The sequence below is a fragment of the Anthonomus grandis genome, chromosome 7 (assembly GCF_022605725.1).
Source record: "Anthonomus grandis grandis chromosome 7, icAntGran1.3, whole genome shotgun sequence".
Lineage (NCBI taxonomy): Eukaryota > Metazoa > Arthropoda > Insecta > Coleoptera > Curculionidae > Anthonomus > Anthonomus grandis.
The window spans coordinates 32,172,358-32,195,148 of NC_065552.1; the positions used below are offsets into that span (position 1 = coordinate 32,172,358).

Genomic DNA, 22,791 nt, shown 5'->3' on the forward strand with positions numbered 1-22,791 from the left:
ACGTAAACAATTCGCCTTAAAAATTTGATAACTTAAAATTACTCTAATGATAATTTAATTTGCAGGCGTTTTGGAACAACAAGCGTCCCTAAAGAAGCACTTGGAAACCGAATTTCCGGGTACAGATGAAGAATTAGAAGCCGAAATATCAAACTTCGATAATTTTCAAGCGTTAGCCAAGAAAGACATGGCCGAAAAAGAACATAAAAAAGAAACCGTCGAGTCTAAAATCATGCAGCTTAACCAAAACGTACAAAAGCGCCAGGTGGCTTTCGGACAGCTAAAAGAAGAAGAATTTCAACATCAAAAGCGGGGCGAAGAGTTAAAAACTATTATTTTAAAAGCCAAAATGAGGTTAGAAGTTGATGCGGAGGACGACGAACCGGTCCCAGATATCTTATACAAACTAAACCAAGCTTTTAAAAAATGCGAAGAAGCTTTTAATGATAAACGTAAAGGATTTGAGTCGGATGAAAAAGTTTTGCAAAGCAGTATAGATGATATAAGGGCGAAACTTGCTGCAATAAAAGAAAGCGTTTCTTCAAAAAAGAAAACGATTGATGAATCTAAGAGTAAAATGGCGGAAGCCGAGCGAAAACTTAATCGGTTGTCTCAGGTTTACAGTCAAGTAGATATCATAGAGAAAAGAATGAAAGATTTGCAAGAAACTTTGGGCACATATGAAGCCGAATTTCAGGAAGCTGAAGTACAAGAGAACCTAGAGGCACTGGATTCGCTAATTACGCAAAAAGAAAATTCGCAAACCAAGCTGGAACGCGAATATCGGTTACTGCAGCAAAATTACTTGACCGAACAAAAGATCGATGCGGAGAAGCATACTATAATTGATAAAAAGCTTGAATTAGATAATTTAAAGAACAAATGGGAGGACCAGTTTAAGGAATTGTTCGGGCAAGAGATTCCTCAGGATAATTTCGAAAGAGCCGTTAAGCTGATCCAGAAACGTGAGGAGGAACAGGTTAAAAACTTAAACAAGTCTGTTGCAAGCTGTGAAAAGAAAATAACCACTCTCGAGTCGAATGTTAGACATTCCACCGAAAAATTGAAGAGCTATAACGATGAGTTAACCAAGGCAAAGAATAAACTCGAATCGATATGTAAAGGGAAGCCGTTTACTGAAGTTTTAGAGGAAACCTTCGCTAAAAAAGAGAAATTACAAAAAGATAAGGGCATGTACGCCTCTTGCAAATTATTTTATGAGCAGTATATTAATGCCTTTGAATCGGAAGATCCTTGCTGCCCCATTTGCTCTACCAATTTCTCGGCCAAGCAGTCTATGACAGCTAAAATAATTGACAAGCTGAAGAATTCGATAGAATCATTGCCTATGAAGTTATCGACTACGGAAGCACAATTAGCAAAGGTAATTTTTTATGTTAATTATACGGGGGTTTCGGTTTGTATAACTATGGAGTTTTGGTTATTTTTAAGAGTGAATTTAACTTGAACGGCTTAAATATTAATGTATGCAGAAGTACCATAGTTGTATTAGCAAATTTAATATGAGACAATGACTTTAACTGGAATTAATTTTGCAAAAGTTAAAAATACTGTTTTTAAAAACCCATAAGACTTTAAACAATTAGCTCATTGATATTAAAATTATATGAAGTGAATTATAAGAATTATATGTTTCGCTAAGCGTGGATCGCGGCTATATCTCGCGAACTGTCAAATCAAAATATGCTGTATTGTATTGTAAACATTTGTTCAAGTGCTGGGAAAACCTAAGTTAAAAAAAACACAATCAAACTTATGCCAGTAGGAACTAAATACATCAGGTATCATTATAATATTCTTCAATAGTATAATTGGGTCTTACAACAAGCAATTTCCTGATTTTCCTTTTAAATCTATTAGCCCGAGAAATGTCTTATTCTGATAGGCAAATGGTTAAAAAGTTGGCGACTATTATAAGCAACAGAGTGGTGTACCAGGGCTGTTCTGGGAATATAATGGACATAGGGTGCCATTGGGCAATGGCTATGTCTGCCTTGTGGATTAAAAAGACAAACCTGACTCAAACTGCCACCATATTTCTTGTGTTGATACCGTTTCAAGTATAAAGAGACAAGACAATGTTAAAATTTTGTCCGCAACAAAGAGAGTCTTACATGAATCTGCGGCTTTGGGTTTATTCATGTACCTAATTGCTCTTTTTTGCAACACAAGTAATGCATGCATTAAGTGTTTAGAACAAGAATCCCAAAAACATGCGGTACCGTAAATGGGATTCAACTAATATGCCTGTTTAGTCGTACTTTTATCTAACTCATTGGAGATTATCCTAATTGCAAAGCAGTTTGTTGCAGTTTTCTACCCAGTTGCTGAACATGTTTACAACAAAATTTAATTTTAGACACGCACATGACTTATTTCCACATCCCTTAAAATAGATACATTTAACAAATCCTTGCTTACAGCCAAAAGATAAGATTTTTGTCGTTCATTAATAATAGATTTTTCAGCAACCTCAGATAGCGATGATAAAAACACCGAAGGTGATAACTGAAATTTATTTCTACTTTAAAATATAATTTTACTCATAAAAATTATTATAATTTTACTCATGAAAATTTTACTTCATTCAAATCAAAGTCTGCTGCATAAACACATTTATTCCATCGATGCTTTCATTGCTGAAAGGCTCCCTGGAACTCCTCGGCTGCAGTATAGTTTAACGTCGTGGTTGAAATTCGCTTAGCTCTTCTACGCTTCCATAAAGGCGTCCCCGCATGACCTCAAAAAATCGCATGGAGCGAGGTTAGGTGAGTAAGGGGGATGGTCGATGATGTTCATCTTGTATTGGACAAAAACTGACGAAAAAAACACAGGCGGTGTGAGAGGGCCCGTTATCGTGATGCAAGATTCAGGAATTCTGCTTCTCCACAACTCTGGACGACATCGTCTTACACGTCCACGTTTAGGAGACGTTTCAAAACTTTCAGATAATACTCTTTGTTAATAGTTCTGCCTGGTGCAAACATTCCATATGAGCAATGCCCTTACAATAAAAAAAGACCGTAATCATCGTCTTGATTTTTTTTCCTTCTTTCGTGCCCTTTTTGTACGTGGCTCTCCAGGTGCTTTTCATTTACAACTCTGACGTTTTGTTTCTGGATCATACTCGTCACCAATAATAATGCGACAGAGGCAATCGTCATTATCATTCGTCTCAATCCAATTCCGAACAACTTCCAAGCGACGCATTTTTTGACCCTCTGATAAATTTTTTTGGTACCATCGTCGCATAAACTTTTGGCATACCGAGATGTTATATCAAAATTAAACGAATCGTCTCACGATTGATGTTAGGTTTGTTCCAAGCTACCAGATATGCACCATTCATTGAATCATCCTGAAATTGCCTGAATCAGTTTTATACACATTCGCGACGTTTGTACGGTTTCGTGTCGATACGAGAAATGATCGTGCTTGGAACGCATTTGTAAAGTAAGTATAACCTCAACCTAGTTTTGCCGGTCCGTTTGTTATCTTGGATTGTTTTGTTGACAGTGGCAAATACCCTGATTTTATCTTAACATTAAATTTAATTAACTTAATACACACACAGTAAAACTTAAATGTAAAGGATTTATATTTTTTCAAAATCAAAACAAATGTTTTTATAAATAACCTTTTTAAACAGATTAGCTAATCGGTTGATACCTCTCAAGCACCTACTGCGCAAGTCAGGCATACAGTTTACAAACGGTTCCTTCTCTCCGAGATGTATCAAAATGTCCGTTCAGAGACCAACTTCTGAACGGTCCCAGATTCGCTTGCATCGCATTCAGGCTCGTTCAGTAAACGGTCATAAGTCTTTTGGAACGCATTATAACTTTTGCGCAAACGCGTGACAGTACGATGACCAGTTTTGTGGTCGCTTGGAACGAACCTATTAACATGTTCTGCACGTTACAGAGTGCACGCGACGTCGTCTTTCTTCCTCTATCGGCATCATCTTAAGTCGACTCCCGGTCATCTTTAAAACGCTTGTACCACTTAAACACTGTCGCACGCTTTAAAGTTTCGCGTTTGTATACATCTTTTAACATTTCCATTATTTTCCCTCCATTTTCCAAGTTTAACAAGGAATTTAATGTTAACCCTTTGTTCATGAACAACATCCATATTATTTTCGACCAACGACGTAAATATGATTGTAAACAAAAATTTCGCTAGGCGCATACACGCAACCGATTGCAAAACTACTACTGCTTGCTTGCTTGCTTGTTTTGGTTTATTGGCTTTTCCTTCCAATCGGTGCAATTAGCCAGATCATTCGGGTGATTCGGGAAAAGCCGTCGGGTATGTACCCTGTTCCCCGAATCGAAGATTTCACAAGCCTTTCATAATGGTAAATTTATAACTTTTGCACGTTGATACGTCCGGCATCATCCTGGCCTAATTACCTGCGTGAATAGGTTTAGCCGCGAACGGCAGGGGGTGGAAAAGGGTCTGGGAAAGGCATACGAAGAATTGGAAAGGACAAAGAACTACCATGTATTGACTGGGTGAAGGATGACGCGGAAGTAGACAAAACTACTATGTAGGAATGTTACTAGGAGATGTGTGCACGCAGACAAGGTTCAACGGTTATCGCAGAGTTGCCAGATTTAGAGAAAAAAAGATGTCTACTTAGTTAATTGCCAGACCTCATATACACTGGAAAAGGGCTTACAGCTACTGAAGTATAATTATAATGTAAACAAATAACAGTCATTATCATTATCTTAAGGGCTAAAGGTTACAATTTAGATAAGTGGCTATGAGTCATATAACTCCTCCCTCCTCAAGTTCAGAAAATGCAGGCTCACAAATTTTCTGAGTGCTCGTGGGGTCAACTTTGGAGGCTTTGGGCAAGTAGCTTCTAAGTTTCCAAATGATTGCTATCAGGATTAGGATAATTTCTATTGGGACTGTTATAAGGATCTATCGGCTGCTACTGACTGTTCCAATGAAGCGGTATTATAAAGAGAAAAAGAAAACTTCCGGTTTAATTTAGCTGACGCATTTATTCACATTAACTCTACCTATTTTTCACTAATCTTAACCGTTCATCTCAAATTATATTTTAAATGCATTTTAATAAATTAAAAATTAATTCTAATAAAGTAAAATACATGTTATTTAAACAAAAAAATACACAAGTTGATAACTTCAATATTGGTATATATGATTTTCACATTCAAAAAGTTATGTACCTTTAGTATACCATTTAGTAATTATTCTTTGATACTTAGTTTTTTTTTTAGGCATAGGCTTACTGTATAGAAGTAAAATAGTTACTCTCATGACCAATGATTGAACGCATTTATTAGGGAGTTTTAATTGTAATATACACATGTAAAGATTATTGATAATAAAGGTGTTTCCAAAAATACGTCTCTACAATTCGCTAATAATTTAAACTATTTTGTAGGTGGAAGACCTGTATAATAAACTGCAACAGTTGGAACCAGTAAATGAAAACATCGATATTCTAGAGGGAGCCAAAATACCCTTGTTGGAAGAAGAATTGAACGAAACTAAGGAGAAATTGGAAGAAGCCACTATGGAATTGGCATCATTAAAGAACGAATTAGCCGTGCCACAAAAGCTAGTGGAAGCATGCAGGGCCGTAGTGGCTGATGCGTCCCTAATTGATCGCTTAAACCAAGAATTGAAGAAAAGCGAAAACGTTTTGCAAAGTCTACAACGCGATCTGGTGACCGTTTCCTCAAATCGTACGTTGCATCAAGTAGAAACTGAACTGGCAAAAGTCAAGAAAGAAATCGGCGATTTACGCAGAGAGTATAAAGCAAAACGGGATCAGTTCGATGAGACGAAAGAGAAAATCCGTTCGATTGGCCAAAAGTTGCAAAGGGAAATTGAGAAAAAGCTTCAACACGAGAAGCAAGTACAGGAGCAGCCGTTACTAGAAAGACAAATCAAAGAATATAAAGAGAACATCGCCCAGTTGCAAAAGGAAGTTGTTACCGGTAACGACACCATTTCGAATTTGTCGAATGATTTGAAGCAGGCAGAAAAACGGAAAGAGGACGCTTGCCAAAATAATAAAAAAGTACTTGATGAGAAACGAACTGATTTGGATTTGCGCCGTAGACTGATTGATGAAGTGGCTAAATTACATAAGGTCGTAAAACACTATGAAGAAGGTAAGTGCTTAGTGAATAGGTAAAATATAAAATAAATTAATTAAGATTTAAAAAAAAAGCACCTCAAAATTTTTCTCCCGCACTTTTTAAACTAAACTAAACATATACAGTGTGTCAAAAAGTAATGTTGACATTTAACATTATTTTTTTAATACAATTTCGGATTCTGCGTCAACGTTTATCCATAATTCAACAAAAATGGCCATGCTAAAGCCGGGATTCGAATCCTGGATATAACGATTGCAGTTACCTGCTAACACCCCGATGTTGGCGTCGACGCTTTATTACCTAAAGAACATAAAACATAGAACATTAAAAGGCTAGAATTAGCATTTCCGTGGAACAATGGGCAGCAGTCTCGGATGCAGTGATGCCAAATGCTTATGTAGAAATGGCAAAAAAACGCTTTATAATATCAAAAAAATTTGTCAATTATTTTGCCAGGCGCAAAATAATACTGCAGTTTGTCTTTAATAATAAAATATGAAACATAGTCAATATTCAAAGTTAACCCTTTCAAGACGGATTTTTATTTTTTTCATGAAAAGCATAATTTACTTATTGATTTCATATTTCAAAAGTAAAAGGTTCTTAGAGATGTTTGTAATGTTTTCACATACATAAGTAGAACAAATAGTTTTTATCAAAATATTGCATAATTTCACATATGGAAAGGGGTAAAACAGTCATTAGCGTACCAATACAGGTTCCTACTGCAGCATATGACAATGTTTTCATCAATCTCACCGATGTAAAAAATCGTTCGAAACAGATCACAACATCAGATTTCGTTATTGAGCTGGTGAGTTTTCTAACAACCCTTTCCCCTACTGTTCCATCTGCTTGTCCATCCTGCTTTCCACTATATACATCGAGGTCATACACATAACCGCTAAGAGAGTCGCTGCTTACCCATAACTTTATTCCACGTTTGATGGGCTTCAATAGCAAATACTGCTTTAGACTCGATCTCCTTTTGAACTTCGCCATACTTTCATCTATAGACTGATAGACCGAATCCTCTCTCGCACTTCGATATGTATGCTTGAAACACTCTAGGAGCTCTTCCAGATAATAAATCTTCGAGCAATCTTCTGGTTTCTCTGGACTGTTGAAGTATAATTTGGATATTAGTAGTTTATAACGGTCACGTGATATTGCATTTTTTATTGCAGTATTACCCATGGAGGTATGCTTTGACCAATAGCAACTCAAACTTGGAAGCATGTTGTAAGCCATTACAATCATAACACCAGTCAACATCATAATTTCAGAAGGATCAGTTTGCACTTTTTTTTTAGTTTTTTTTTCCAAATTTGTTAATCTTTCATTAGTACACTGAGATATAAATATATATAAGCTTTTTGGAAATAACTTTAGAAAAATATATAAAATCTGCCTTGGGATGTATTGTCCCGTTAGTCTCGAAAGGGTTAAACGAATGCAGATAACGTAAGTCTGTTCGAATATGCATTCGAATATTCGAAACGATCGAGCAGCGTTGCGGTCGATCGCATTTTTGATTCCACCGACACAAGGAACCAGTGACGTCCAAAAATATTTACATTATAAATGTTTAATAATAATAGATTATGCTATAAATTATAAACAATATTATCGTTGATGAACTCTTTGTGTTTTTTTAACGTGCTTCGTTAGAGTAAAGATAGCTATCTAATAAAAAGCATTTTTATGGAAATTAGATATTTCATAATTATTATAGATTTCTTAATAAGTTTTTATTTCTATGATCCCCTATTCTACGTTTATGATGACGGTTTTCCATTGATATGATGCTATAACAGTATCGATATTTACTTGTAAAAATATCGGCTTGAATCGCCTTTTTCCCATACTACGGCACAAGGTTTCATCATCGTAACAGTTCACAAAAACACTCAAATGAGACCTTTTTCCTTTTTCAACCAAAAATTAAAGAAAAAACTTTCCAAATGTAAACACAAAGCCGTTTGACAAGATGACATTGAAAGATGACGGTTTTAGAAATTTTAGAAGAATGTTAATATTGTTTTTTTGCTTTAAAGATGTTATTTTTGGGCTTAAAATAAGATAAATCTATTTCTACTTTTTATTTTTAATCCAAAATCTAACACCAATAAGTTAAATTAACCTATTTATATGTATTAATATATAGCTGAAAATTTCCTCTTTTGAAAATGTGTGTAAGCTTGACAACAGAAAAGTGTTTATTAACAAAACACCCTCCTTGTCAACAGACATAAAATAATGTTCTGCAAAGAAAAATTTGCATTTTATGTCCATGAAAACATAAAAGTACTCGAAGCCGCAGGTATATCCCGCTGTGACCTCACTTTGCCCTTCGAGTCGAAACTAACTTATGCAGTATAAGTTTTCCTTATCTATTATATTAACTGCATTAATTCAAATTTTTATTATCCAAAATTGACGCAATACAGTGTATGGAATTCGTCCATGTTCACAGAAGCTAATATTGCTAACCTTATATGCCTAAGTGTAGAATTATTGGTTCACGCGTCCTTGAAGACAAACTTATTTGTTTTTCGTAAGTTACCTAATTATTTTTGTTACATGTGGCATATCGTTATAAAGACTATTAACTAGAGAAGTTTTTTAACACATTTTAAAACCCCAAAACTTTTTTTTATTATTTTTTCCATTGTAGAGTTGACGTAACATTTTTTTCTATTGATTTGAGGAAGTTTGTTGCTCCACTATTAGTTTCTCTTTAAATATTTGTCTCAGTTATTACCTAAATCTGAATGAGACAACATTAGTCTTTAAAATAAAATTAATTGAGCGCCATTTTGGCCAAAAATTAAAGGTTAAAGTAAAAAAACAGGGAAATCTAAGGAAAAAATAGATTACTCCTTAAATTTGAGGAAAAACAAAAAAATACTATGCGTTTTAAATAGCCAGTAACCTCACCTATTCACCATTTCCGTTTGGCTACTCACCTTCCAAACACCCTATTAAATATAAAGAATGAAAAATAAAAAGTGACGACAGTAAGACCTTTTCAGAAGTAAAAATTAGAGATGAAACGGATAGTTGTTTGGACGGATACCGAATATTCGGCGGGCAGCGAGGCCGGAGGGCCGAATATCCGGCGGCCGGATATCCTGCCATCGAAATCAGGTTTATTTGACGTCTTTCGTTTAAGATAGTTTTATTGTTAAGATAGTTTTACAGATAGTTTTATTGTTTAGAAGTTCTAAATATGTCGTCGAACACAAAAAGGTCGCCAATATGGCAATATTTTGACATAAATAAGGACAACAATAGGTTGGCTGACTGTTTGCTGTGTCAGCGGGGCGGAGAAGAAAAAAAGGCTGGTAAGTGTGTGTATGTTTGGTTATTTTCGGATAAATTTAGAAATTACCTATATTCTAGGTACTTCCGCCATGACTAACCACGTAAAATCAAAACATCCCGAGAAGTTTGCTTTGCTTAACAAAGCTAAAGGCAAAGAAGAAACTACCATGCTTGAGCAGTCTGGTGCCTTTAGTACAAGTTCGTTTTTGAGAACGACAGAAAAGCAGCTAACTTTATCAGAATGCGTTGAGAGAAAACAAGTTTGGAATGTTAATGATTTAAAGGCAAAAAATTATCATTATTTAATTGCAGAAATGATTGCACTAGATAATGAGCCGCTAGGTATCGTAGAAAGAGTTGGATTTAAAAGACTTCTTCAACATGCTTTACCTCGCTATGAATTACCAAGTCGCACATATATAACCCAAAAAATTATTCCAGATATCTACAACAGAATTATTGAGAAAATCAAAGGAAGCATTTCAAATGCTGTCGCAATTTCTGTCACTTCTGATATATGGACGTGTGCGCACAATAACTCTAGATTTCTGAGTTTCACAGCCCATTGGATGTCTCTGGAATTCCAACTTCAACACGGAGTTCTTGCTATGAAACCATTCTCCGGAGCCCACACAGGGGAAAACATAGCAAATGAACTCAATGCTATTGCAGCTCGATGGGATATTCACCAAAACCAAATATGGTGAAAGGTGTTCGCATGGCAGAGTATAGTTCTGCCAGATGTTTCATTCATTCGCTTCAGAGGGTTGGTATTGAGTCATTAAAGATACAGCCCGAGGTAATCGAAATGGTAAGCAAAGGCAGACGTCTCGTTACACATTTTAATCATTCGGGGTTAGCTCAAGAAAAACTGTTGGCAATTCAAAAGGAGTTGAGTTTACCCGAACATCAATTAGTGCAAGAATTAATTCCACGTTTTACATGTTAGAGCAAACACATTTTCTATATCCCTTTATGTTGCCGATTATGACACCCTGACTAATTTAACGACTCATGAGTGGTGTCTGATGGAACAATCTGTCAAACTTTTGAAGCCATTCGAGAAGATAACTGAAATCATAAATGCTGGTCTCTCCTGCATATCCGAAGTAATACCGCATCTAGTAGCATTGAAAAAATACCTATGCAAGGATGAGACTGCGCAACGAACAGCTGATTTACCTCATAGGAGAGCTGCCTTAAAATCAGAATTGAATTCTCGTTTTAACTCATTATCTACAGATCCGAATTATCTTATTGCAACTTTCTTGGACCCCAGATTCAAAACAAACTATTTAGGGACTCTCGAAGCTGAAAGAGCGCGACAAAAGATCTTGTTAGAGTTTTTAAAAATGACTTGCGACGAGTCCTCCAGCAGCAGTGATACATCGCCATCATCCACACCACCACCTTCTAAAAAAAGCAGAAATGAAACTGATTCCAATGTGACTCGCATTTCCCACGACACCTTTTAGGATTGTTTCAATGAAATAGCACATGAAAATAACAGTCAAAGTCATCAAAGTCAAAATCAAGCGAAAAATCCAATTGCAAGAGAGGTTGACGGTTATTTGAAGACAGTTCGAATTGATCACAACCGGGATCCGTACGCTTGGTGGTCGGCTAATTTACAAGAGTATCCCAATTTGATGAAGTTTTCCAAAGTATACCTTTCAGCTCCTTGCAGCAGTGTTTTCAGTGAGAGGCTGTTTTCCGAAGCAGGTTTGGTTTACAAAAACAAGCGAAATCGCCTGTTGCCGGCAAACGCTGAAAATTTGGTTTTTATTTACCATAATTTTCCACTTCTTAATTTTTACTATTAGGTATATGTATTTTTACTTTTAAAATATTTTTAGGTGTAAATTTTAAGAATCCCTTTGCGGTTTTTTTAATATGTGGTCGAGTTGTTCTAGTCTAGTATACTTAAAACTTTTAAGTAGCTACAATTTTCTTTTTTTAGTTTTTACTGTTTTATAACGAATAATTTAGTTTTTTAGATGGTTTTTATGACTTTGTTATCTTTAATAAAAGCTATTAGAAGTATAGTTCGAATATTTTTTGTTATTTACGTTACTGTTTAAATATCCGGTATCCGGCCGGATAGTAAATGTAGACCGGATACCGGATAGTTACCGGATATCCGTTTCATCTCTAGTAAAAATATGACTTAAAGGAATATCTACTGTCACTCTCTATAACCCTTTATAAGTGTGAACGTCTAAACCGCAGCACGAAATAACGCGAAAATGTGCGTAGTTCTGTTTTCTGTCCTCAGAATTACTATAGGCATGGTTTTGTTCACAACAATACCATGCCTATAGTAATTTAGATTTGATTAATTAAAGTAAGGTATTCGACAGAAGTAAAAAGAATAAAAAGCATCTGCAAGCTAACGAACTATGAAAAATGGCCACATTTTATATGACATATCAGATGCTTGACAGTCCGCGTGGTCTCGAGGAGGTAATTTCGCTTTTTTACCGCCATCCATAGGTCCAGAAGTAGAAGTTTTTTCAGTGTTCCGTAAATCGCCCAATAAAGATGTTAGCTTCCCATCATCAACAATTTATCTATATGTTTATTTACATATCAAATTTCGAAACAAAACTTAGAAGGGAAGGGGAGATTTTCACGCTTATCCTATACTTCTAAACTGTAACATAATATGTTTTATCAAACGATTGAAGTTTTTGTCATAAGTATATTTTAATTTAAAGGTGACAGTAAGACCAAACTACAAACCATCTTAAACGAACTCGAAGAATGTAAAACTAACATCAAAAAACTTGAAGACGCCAAGAAAGTTCTAGTTAGTGCGATAGTAAAGAAGAAAGAAGAGCTGGCTAGCCAGGAGAGCAAGTTAAGATCGCTAAATGATAACAAAGAACTAAGGCAGAACAGGAAAAAGAGTCAAGAGCTGGAAATCGCCATTAAGAGTTTGAAAAAGCAGATCGGTAATCACAACAATAGCTCTATTATTGAAGAACGTAAAACTGTTATGAAGAAACTCGATTTTATTCAGAATGATATTAGTAGAAAGGTTGGCGAACAGGATACCATAAAGGTAAATCTCGTTGATATAATATCTTAAGATCGTAAAAGTTTTAAGCGACTGTTTATATAAAAAGCATTAAATCACACAACTTGTTCGAATTAATACCGTCATTTCACATAAAGTTCATGTTTTCTTTGGTGCCTTAGAGCGTCACAGGAGGCACGCAGTTATCTCATTTTATTATAATAAGTAAAATAAATAAAAAATTCCACTTCAAAGATTTTCTCCTCGATATAAATGAAGCATTGCTTCTGAGATGCGAAATTTATTAATTATATATTTTTATATTTCCTCAGTTATAATTAACAGATCAAACGAACTTGCCTAAGCGAAGTTCGATCTGGATTATATGAAGCCTTGTCGAAGTAAATAAGTAGAACATGTAGTATCTCCGATGGCATCGAGTCTCACACAAATTCAAAGCAAATAAAAAAACCTCCGGTCCTGCATACCTAAATTTATTGCATACCTTCAGTCTTCTTCAAAGCTACATTGTTGCAACCAAGGGAAATAAATAATAGGGTAGGGAAGGGACTTATTTACTTCGACAAGGCTTCATATAATCCAGATCGAACTTCACTTAGGTAAGTTCGTTTGATCTGTTAATTATATTTCAGCCTTGTCTCGTAAATAAGTAGAACAGGTAGCTATTTAAAGCAAGTTGCAACAATTTTCATTGGAAACATGTCATATTAATAATAATTTAACAACTTAACGAACAGAATAACGAGAAAAAATAATATTAGGCACACACTTAGAATTGGTATGTACATAAAACATTAATTCTAAGGATGGCAACAACATAATATAGTTATACATTTATTTTTCAAGATAACTTATATCTTAATAAAAATGTACCTACTTAATATGACAAATAACAAATCTGGAAAATATTTTCCTATACTAACATTAGAAACAAGAAACTTAAAGATAAAAACTCATCATAATACTAACAACTAAGAAAAGTCGTTGCAAAATTGTCTTTTTGAAGCAAAGGTCTGTTATAATGATTGGCAAAAACAGAGGATTTCTCCGACCAGCCAGCTGCAAGCCGAATAGAGTCATAAGATACTCCCTTTCGCGCAGCTGCAGACGTCGCAGCATGGCGAGTACTATGAGATGTGAATTGGTTCGTATCCAACCCATTCTTCTTTAGAATCACCTTTAACCATCTAGAAATTGTTTGAGAAGTGACATCTCTATGAGGTTTCTTAACGGTAATAAAAAGATTTTTTGACGTCTGTCTTAAATTCTTGGTTTTATTTAAATACTCAATTAAGGTTCTAGCTGGACAAATTTTCTTATGTTGATTAAAGAAATGCAAAAGAAGAGTAGGTCGAATGCGACCTTTGGCTGAAGTTTTAAGTTTTTTAGGTATTTTAACCTCAACTTTGTTTTCATCTATAATAATATTTTCAACTTCTATGTTGGCTAAAGTCTGTACTCTTTAACCAGTAGCCAAGGCAATAAGGATTGCTAATTTATATGTGAGGTCTTGAAGGCTTAATGTTTCATTAGACATAGATTTAGCATATGTCAAAACAATAGAGGGGTCCCATATGTAATTGTATCTGGGAGCAGTAGGTCTTAAACTATGGACCCCTTTAAAAAACCTCTTAATTCTAAAATCCGAAGTTAATTCTGGCCCCAAAATTTGAGTAAGAGCTGCTCTAAATGAATTTAAAGACGTATAAGTAGCTCCATTTTTAAATTGAGTAGTAAAAAATTTTAAAATATCTGGGACAGAGGCTGAATAAACATTCATGTTTCGAGATTTTCTACATTGCCACCACAGTTTAAGACCTGAATTATATTGTTAAATTGTAGAGGTAGTAATGGAGGACAAGCAAATTTCTAAAGCTTCTTCAGGTACTGAACCAGCTCTCAGGGCTTGGAGGATAACACTCCTGCCACCAGGGAAATTTTTTGCCAAAGTGGATGAGGCACGTTCCTAAAAGAACATAAACGTTTGTCAGCCTCGAAAACTAAAGGTGTTGATTCTAATAATGATGTAAAAAGTGGGTACCATGGCTGGGATGTCCAGAAGGGCACAACGACAATTCCTCTAGCTTTTTCCTCTTTTATTTTGTGCAAAGCACGAAGAATAACAGAAAATGGTGGAAAAGCATAAAAGAAAAACTTGTTCCATTTTATCGTAAAGGCGTCCACTTTTATGCATTCTGAACCTCCCAACCATGATACAAGCTTTTTGCATTTAGCGTTCATTTTTGAAGCAAAGAGATCAACTTCTGGTTTCCCAAAAGTGGATATTATATCTTTAAACACCAAGTTGCTTATTTCCCATTCGGTTTCTTTGGATAATTTAAGTCTGGATTGTGCATCTGCTTCAAAATTGTCTTTAGACTTTATACAACTGGCATATAAATAGATATTTTTACCCTCGCACCATTGCCAAATAATACGAGATAATTTCGAAAAGCGGAGCGGTACATATGCTCGACTCGACACACAAACAAAGACTAAAGGTATGCAATGGATTTAGGTATGCAGGACCGAGGGGGTTTTTATTTGCTTTGAATTTGTGTGAGACTCGATGCCATCGGAGATACTACCTGTTCTACTTATTCACGAGACAAGGCTGAAATATAATCACTTATAATTCTTTAATTTAGGGTTTGATAAGGAGTCTCAAAGCAGAACTGAACCGAAAAGAACACAAAGAAGTGATATCGGAATACAAAAAGAAATATTATGAACTTCGATTAGAAATTTTATCAGCTGATGATTTGGAAGTTTACACGATCTCTTTGGAAAAAGCCATTATCAAGTTCCATCAAGAAAGGATGGTGCAGGTCAACATGATCATCAGGGATCTGTGGAGGAACATTTACAGAGGAAACGATATCGACCATATTGAAATACGAACGGATGATTGTGGAACAACAGGTAAGTTTTATTACTGAGTTAGATGTAAGATAGGTTGCTTCATCTTATGAATTGATATTATGTATACTTTGTGTCGTGACAGAAACTCATTTTGTCATATATATTTGTAGGTATTAGAAATAGATGTGTATCAAATTATCCGTAATGAGGGCTCATTAAACAGTAGCGCCAGAGTAATTGTTTATATTGCAAATTATATAAAATACACTTTCCTTCTTTCTTGCAGAGATAACGTGAAAATTGTACAAATTGATATAAATACTTTGCTTAACAATTAAATAATTTTCAGTTGTGTATCGAAATCTCTAAGCATTAATAAAAAAAAACATCTAAAACCTTACATTATTATATCGAGGGACGTTAACATAGATTTACTGTCAAGCAAGACCTCAATCTTGTTTAGATCAGCAAACTGAATTTCGCAGTAGTTTAAAAAAGTATGTAGATTATAACATACTAAAGGAAGTTATTACTGAAGAATTGTGGGATTCAATAATAATCTGCTTTATTGTCAATTTTTTTTTACAAATTTGGTAGCCAAAGCTAATAAAATAATAAAAAACATTCAATCCAGTTCCTTGATCTAAAAATCCATATATAGCAACAAATGACTTATAGAAATACTAACTACACACAAATACAATTTTATGAAAAACAGTAACGGGAAACAAATTTGGATTACAAGGCCAACTTTGAATATGATAAATGGAAAACCCGAACTATATTCAAAGTACATAAAAAAAAATGAATTAAATTATAAAAGATGTATATAAAAATTTTAATAACATGGTTAATAAGGAAGTTCAAAAAGCAAAAAGGACTTAGGCACAAGGACAAATATGTAAAAATGAAAATAAAGCGTTGGAATTGGGTAAATAACGTTTGCAATAACAAAAATTTTAATGACAGGATAATTAACAAGATAACATTGGAGTTCGGCATAGTCTTAGAAGCCAGTAAATATATATCGCAGCATTTTAATGAGTATTTTTATGGAATTGGTGAAAATTTGGCCTGCCTCATCGAGAAGATAATATAACAAGAGAACTGTACCACATGTTTGATGATAGATGGTTTAAGCGTATGAGGGCGGTCGCGATTGGCCGGCGAGATCGCCAGATCCCCTTGATTTTTATTGGTCGGGCAATATAAAGGAAAGAGTGTGCGCAACACTAGTAAACAGTAAATAAGAGTTAAGTCAGCGAGTTATTACTTGTTTTGAAGAGCTAAATAAAAGCGAAATTAGAAGAGCGACGAATATATCCACCAGAAAACGATTTTATAAATGTTTAGAGGATATTGGTAGTCATTTCGAAATTGTTGCTTTTACGTATAACTTTTTTTAGAACCAAATATTAACAAACAACACTTGCTTGAATTTAGTTAAAGAGAATGCTGCAGGGAAATAGATCTCAAGTTTTCTAAATCTATATTAATAAATTGAAGCGACTCACGCTTGATTTTTAAAAAACGAGTAATATAGTTACGTATCATCCTGGTAGTAGTGAACTTTGCATGTTTTTATTTTATTAATGTTTGATTTATATACGGCGTACAATAATGAACCAATCCCTGAGAGATCCCGCAGGGAATATGCTGTGTATACTAGATAATATTTCATCAATCCTAACAAGCTGACTTCTTCCTGTTAAGTAATGTTTAAAAAATCGAATAGCATCTCTTTTAAATCCTACATGAGATAAAATTGCCCAATGATAAATTATGATCTATAGTATCAAAGGCTTTGGTGTATTGTAAAAGTGTTAACATTTTAATTTTTCTCACATCGGTGGCTCTACAAATATCATCTTTATGTGAAGCACAGTAGTAGAACAGCTATGCTCCTTTCGAAATCCAGATTGCATGGCTGGTAGTATTTTATTATGCTAAACATGTTTAGTAATTTTTTGTAATACTTTAGCCAAGCAATACCTTTTAAAGGTGATATACATGGCATCCCTACTAAAACTATCCACTCCAAATAACTGCCTCCCCTTCCAAAAAAAAAGGCTCGGATCCATATAGATCCAGATATTACTTTTCCTGATCGATGGATTGGAAGGAGAGGCCCAATAGACTGGCCGGCACGATCACCCGACTTAACACCGTTGGACTTCTTTCTTTGGGGAGACCTAAAATCAGTTGTTTATAAGACTCAGCCAGAATCGCTTGAGGATTTAAGACAACGAATCGTAATTAAATGCCTGCAATATTTCAAAGGGTTCGAGGGGAATTCGAAGCTCGATTGTATCACTTCGTGGAAGTCAACGGAGAACATTTATAAAATAAATTATTCTTTTTCAAAACATTATTAATTACATTTAGGGTAAGTTTCGTAACTTAACCGGTTTCTCCGGTTGTGCCGGTTACCGTTCCATAACTATACAATTTCTGAAATTTGGTTCGGTTATGAAACGCGGTTCCTGAAAAATTGGTCGCAAATGTCAACCGAAACGACTGATCATTTTTTTCGGTACCTTCGGTTATTCCTACGGATGTCGTGGATTAAACGTATTTATATTCTTAGTTTAATCTACGTCATCCGAAAATCCTGCGTTTGTTTTGGTTTGATTTTTTCGTGGTTTTTTCCTGTTTATGAAATTTGATCATTTTATTGTTTCATTGAATTCATTGCATTCAATACACTTGACTGCAATTCAAATCCAGGAATTGATCTTGATATAATGGAGGCAGGTATTTATATATTTTTTTATCAAGGTACAAGCTGCCATTTTTGAAAAAACCCTTACGAACAGGACCCATTTCTTCATCATCGCTACTACTAGAGCTTTCATCAGTGCTTAGGAGCAGGAGCCCAAATATCCCAGCATTTGCATTCATTATGAGTATTATAAATAATAATAGATACCTATAACACAAAAATGGAATTTATAACCTAATATCAACAAACGAAAACAAGACCAACGACCAACAAGAAACCCGAGCGTTCCATTGCAAACCGATATTTTCAGGCACCGTAAAAATACCGCTTTTAACCGACGATTCACCATGGTTAGGTTACGGCGCTGACCCTTAGTATTATTCAGAAATCACAAAGAGTTTCTTGTTTTTAACACAACCCGAGTAATACTTTAGCAAAAAATTATCCCTTTTACCTTCTTATCGTACTTGTTTGGCGATTCTCTTTTTCAAACTCCACTACCAGCTTATTTTAAATATTTTCTGACCTTCATCATTAGTCTCGAAGTTTAAAGCGACTAATTTTTGTGGTTCGGTGATTAAATTAAAAAGCTGTTAGAGGTCTCAAACTTGGCAGTTGTAATCAAGGTCAAGAGACCTTCAAAATCGGCTATTCGTCGACACCCTTTTCCGTTGAACAAATTTGAATCAGTTTTGCTACCTTCACGAATGCCCCCTGTCCTTGTTGTCTCTTTTTTTTATTGTCTCCAAGTTCAGACCCTCATTGCTCTCGTTACTGCAGTTTTAGTTCCACTAGATAACTAATATTCGGATTTCGACAATCTTTATAAACCTCTGAGTATAATATTTTTTTTATATTGTAAGTATATATTATTAGTATGTTATATTTAATTTTGCATTATTCGCAGGGCAACTTTGCATATGCACCATTTTATTATTTGAGGAGTGTCCCTTTTGCCATGAGTTGTTTTATTATATTTATATTGTATCTAGGTTGTTGGCAAATAAATGCTATTTGAATTTAACATTTTGGGGGGTGAATCTCACCCCAATTAATTTATGAAGTGTCGAAGCTCAAAATGTGTCTTCAAGCAAAAATCGACGCGTCCGAGCATGTTTTTTGGTGAGGGGCATTGGGTGTGGATAGATTTTAGTTGGGATACCCTATATATTTTATTCCCGTATTAATTAAAATAACAAAAAATTATGCATGAATACAAGAGAAAAAATAACCAATATTTTTTTATTGCAGCAAGAAACCGTCGGACATATAATTATAAAGTGGTACAAATGAAAAAAAGTGTAGAGTTGGAAATGCGAGGCAGATGTAGTGCCGGCCAAAAAGTCCTCGCGTGCCTTGTCATCCGTATGGCCTTAGCTGAAACGTTCAGCACGAATTGTGGCATTTTAGCTCTGGACGAGCCGACCACCAATCTAGACCGGGACAACATCTTGAGTCTCAGTGATGCATTGTCTCGACTAATCAGTATGCGAGAGAAACAGAAGAGTTTCCAATTGTTGGTTATCACCCACGACGAAGAGTTTTTGCAAACGATTACTAGAAACCAGAGCGTTTCTCACTATTTTAGGGTAAAAAGGAACGCCGATGGGTTTTCGACTATTTGCAGGGAAATACTGTAGAGTAATAAAGTGTTTAAATATATTTTTAGCATCTTTTATCATTTGTTATAAATACTATTAAATATTGTTTTGTTATACCTGTTTTGATGTAAAAATACACCGTTCACTTTTAAGTGTTAATTAAAATATTACTTTTTACTTAGTGTTTTATTTACAAATACCCTCATTTAATGAATATAAACTTCATTTGTCATTGTCGACCTTTGTCCTTATATCTAGTGCAAATTTATTGAAAATACACGATAATCTACAGTTTACATTAATACCAATATATTCTGCATTAATTATTTGCTAAATTATGGTAATTTTTCAATAAGGATCTACGCACATTGTTTCACGGTTTTTTTATGATATTCCACGACTTGTGGAAAAATTTCTATAATTCAAATAGAGGCAATGTTGTTGAAACGACGTGATTTTTTAAGGAATCACTTTAAATGGAAACACGTAATACTTAAGGATCAGACCTGTAAATATTTCATCTGCAATGTCAAAAATCTTTGATCGCCATATTTTGTAATTAAATATTTCAGTTTGTCTATCGCTTAAAAATTATTCCTTTCTGATTTGCTTTTTTATTTTGGATGTAAGCAACTTCACTGTATTTGAAATTCTTAAAGAAAATCATTTGTATCCGTTTCATATTCAACGTGTGCAAGCTCTACTACTTAGAGACTTTTTTCCGCGTCTATTTTTTGCCAATGGATTTTTCATCAAATCGTTCAAATTCCTAATTTTTTAAATGGTACTTTGTTTACTGACGAGGCTACTTTTGGAAGACATTGCATACGAAATTTCCATAACAATCACTTATGGGCTGCGAAGAATCCACATGGAATCTTTGGGGCTCATTTTCAGCATCAGTTTTCAGTAAATGTACGGCTTGGATTATTTGACGATCATTTAATCGGCCCATATTTCCTTCCACAACGCCTAACAGGAGAATCTTGCCTTCATTTCCTACAGGAAGAATTACCTGTTCTTTTTGAAGAAATTCCTCTACAGCTGAGGCAACACTTATGGTTCATGCGTGATGGTGCACCAGCCCATTTTAGTATCAATATAGAGGAAGGGTGTACAAAATGACATAGGGTTTTCAAAAATCAAAATTGTGTATGAACAAAAAATATTTTAATTCTACAAAAGTAACAAAAAAATACAGGCATTTCTACTCTATTTTCCAAAATAAAAATCACTAAAAAAACTCAAAAAGAAAGAGTTTCGTCTTCTCGAAGAAATTCTCATTTTAAAGTATTTAATTTAAAAAGGTAAAAGTTTGTTTTACCCTCCTAAGTGGGTAAAATGACATACCTATTAAATATTGCCAAAAATATCTGTAGAAAATTAATTATCGCAACACAGTTCACAAATAAACATCTTAGTTTTTTTTTCGACTTCAGCACACTCAGCGTGTGCCCATTTCGAGCAGGAACAACATTGCAGCCAAATTTCCTTTGCCTTTGACCTTTTAAATTCTTCCACACAGTAAATGCAAGTACAATCTTCGTCGTCTTCTATTATGAATGGGTTGTTTTCAGAGTCAGTGTCAAGAAATACCTTTTTAGTTGCAGCTCTTTTTTTATTTTCGACTGTGGGTGTAGTTCTTAATTTTGCTTCCTCCAAATTTGGAGTAGAATTTAGCACGGTAGTTCCCTGACGCTTTCTCGGCTTCCTCTTTCCCTGGCCTGAGATGAATGGTCCTACTGGAATGGGACTCAGATCGGAGACAGTAACGGCAAGTAAACTTTTATTTTGTTGATTTGATGTACTGGGGATTACTTTTTGAAGATTGGTTACGTCTTTTAAATTGCCCATCCCGCTTGAAGTTTGTAGAGATAGTGCTGCGGAAGGTTCTTCAGCTAGAGTATTTTTTATATTTATATTACCTTCAGATTCTGGAATATTTGTTGTCTCTGCTGCTTGAAACATGTATTCTGGAAATACATCAGGATTTAGTGGGCATATTCCGGTTTTAGAAAAGCCGTTGGTTGCATTTTGAATAGTGGCAGCTTTTCCATATGCTTCAGTAAGTAAGGCACCTATTTGAAATTGCGTTACAACTCTGCCTGGGTGTGCCTTAAGCCACTTGGTTATAGCTTGATCGAAATAGGTTTTTAAGGGACCGAAGAATGAAACATCAAGGGGCTGCAGTCGGTGGGTGCAGTGAGGAGGTAAGCAGAACAGAACAATACCATGTTCTTTGGAGAAAATTAGACCATCAAGGTACTTATGGCTGGAATGGCCATCAACAATTAAAAGCACCTTTTCGTCTGATGAGGCCTTCGTAAATTTTTGAAATTGTTTTAACCATTGCAAAAATACTGGTCCAGTCATCCAACCAGACTCCTGAGCAATGCCAAGAGTCCCTGGGGGAGCATTATCAGTAAGTTCATTCTTCATGTTTTTTCTGGGAAATATTAAGGCTGGTGGGATAAAATTACCATTGGAACTCATGCAGCAAACAACGGTTACATGGGATCCCCTTTCGGCACTGGTTATGGCTCCTACTTGCTTACGACCTGTTGTTGCTAATATTTTTTGAGGCTTTTGCACAGTAGAGAGTGCTGATTCATCGACGTTATATATGTTAAGTGGGTCGATATTTTCTTTTTTAATCACCTTTTCTAGAATCTCAAAAAACCGAGCAACTTGTGGTTTGTTGAAAGCCTGGGCTCTAGCAGCAGATGTCGCCTCTGGCTTACGTAATGCTATATCAGGATTTCTTCTTCGGAATTCTCGCAGCCAATCTTTTCCTGCTGTTTTCTTCTCACGGTTAAAGTTGTGTTGAAAGCCATTTTTAAAAGCTAACTGGTAGGCCAAGCTTAACACATCCTTCCTTGTGAGTCCAAAAAATATTGACTCTAGAAGTTTTAGATGTTCAACTAACTGCCGTTCTACTTCTGGTGGAAAAGTAGGCTTAAATCTACCGAGGCGTTTTTCCCCCGTCTTTATTGTTTTATTTGTTTTTAAAGCATGTCTTCGTAGGGTTGCTTGTGGTACCAAGTCTTAGATGCCTTTAACCAGCCCATT

At 35.1% G+C, this 22,791-nt stretch overlaps 1 protein-coding gene across 2 annotated transcripts in view; it reads left to right on the plus strand.

Annotated features, from left to right (window-relative positions):
• The window catches only part of LOC126738329 (DNA repair protein RAD50), a 61,485-nt gene extending 41,586 nt beyond the window's left edge, over positions 1-19,899 (plus strand). For both annotated transcript variants that reach the window (XM_050443598.1, XM_050443600.1), the window contains exons 4-8: positions 66-1,384; positions 5,447-6,182; positions 12,215-12,561; positions 15,186-15,459; positions 19,373-19,899. In XM_050443598.1, the coding sequence (XP_050299555.1) occupies positions 66-1,384; positions 5,447-6,182; positions 12,215-12,561; positions 15,186-15,459; positions 19,373-19,761 (3,065 nt within the window). In that variant the 3' untranslated portion in view covers positions 19,762-19,899. The remainder of the gene's footprint in view (positions 1-65; positions 1,385-5,446; positions 6,183-12,214; positions 12,562-15,185; positions 15,460-19,372) is intronic.
• Positions 19,900-22,791: the final 2,892 nt, after the last annotated feature.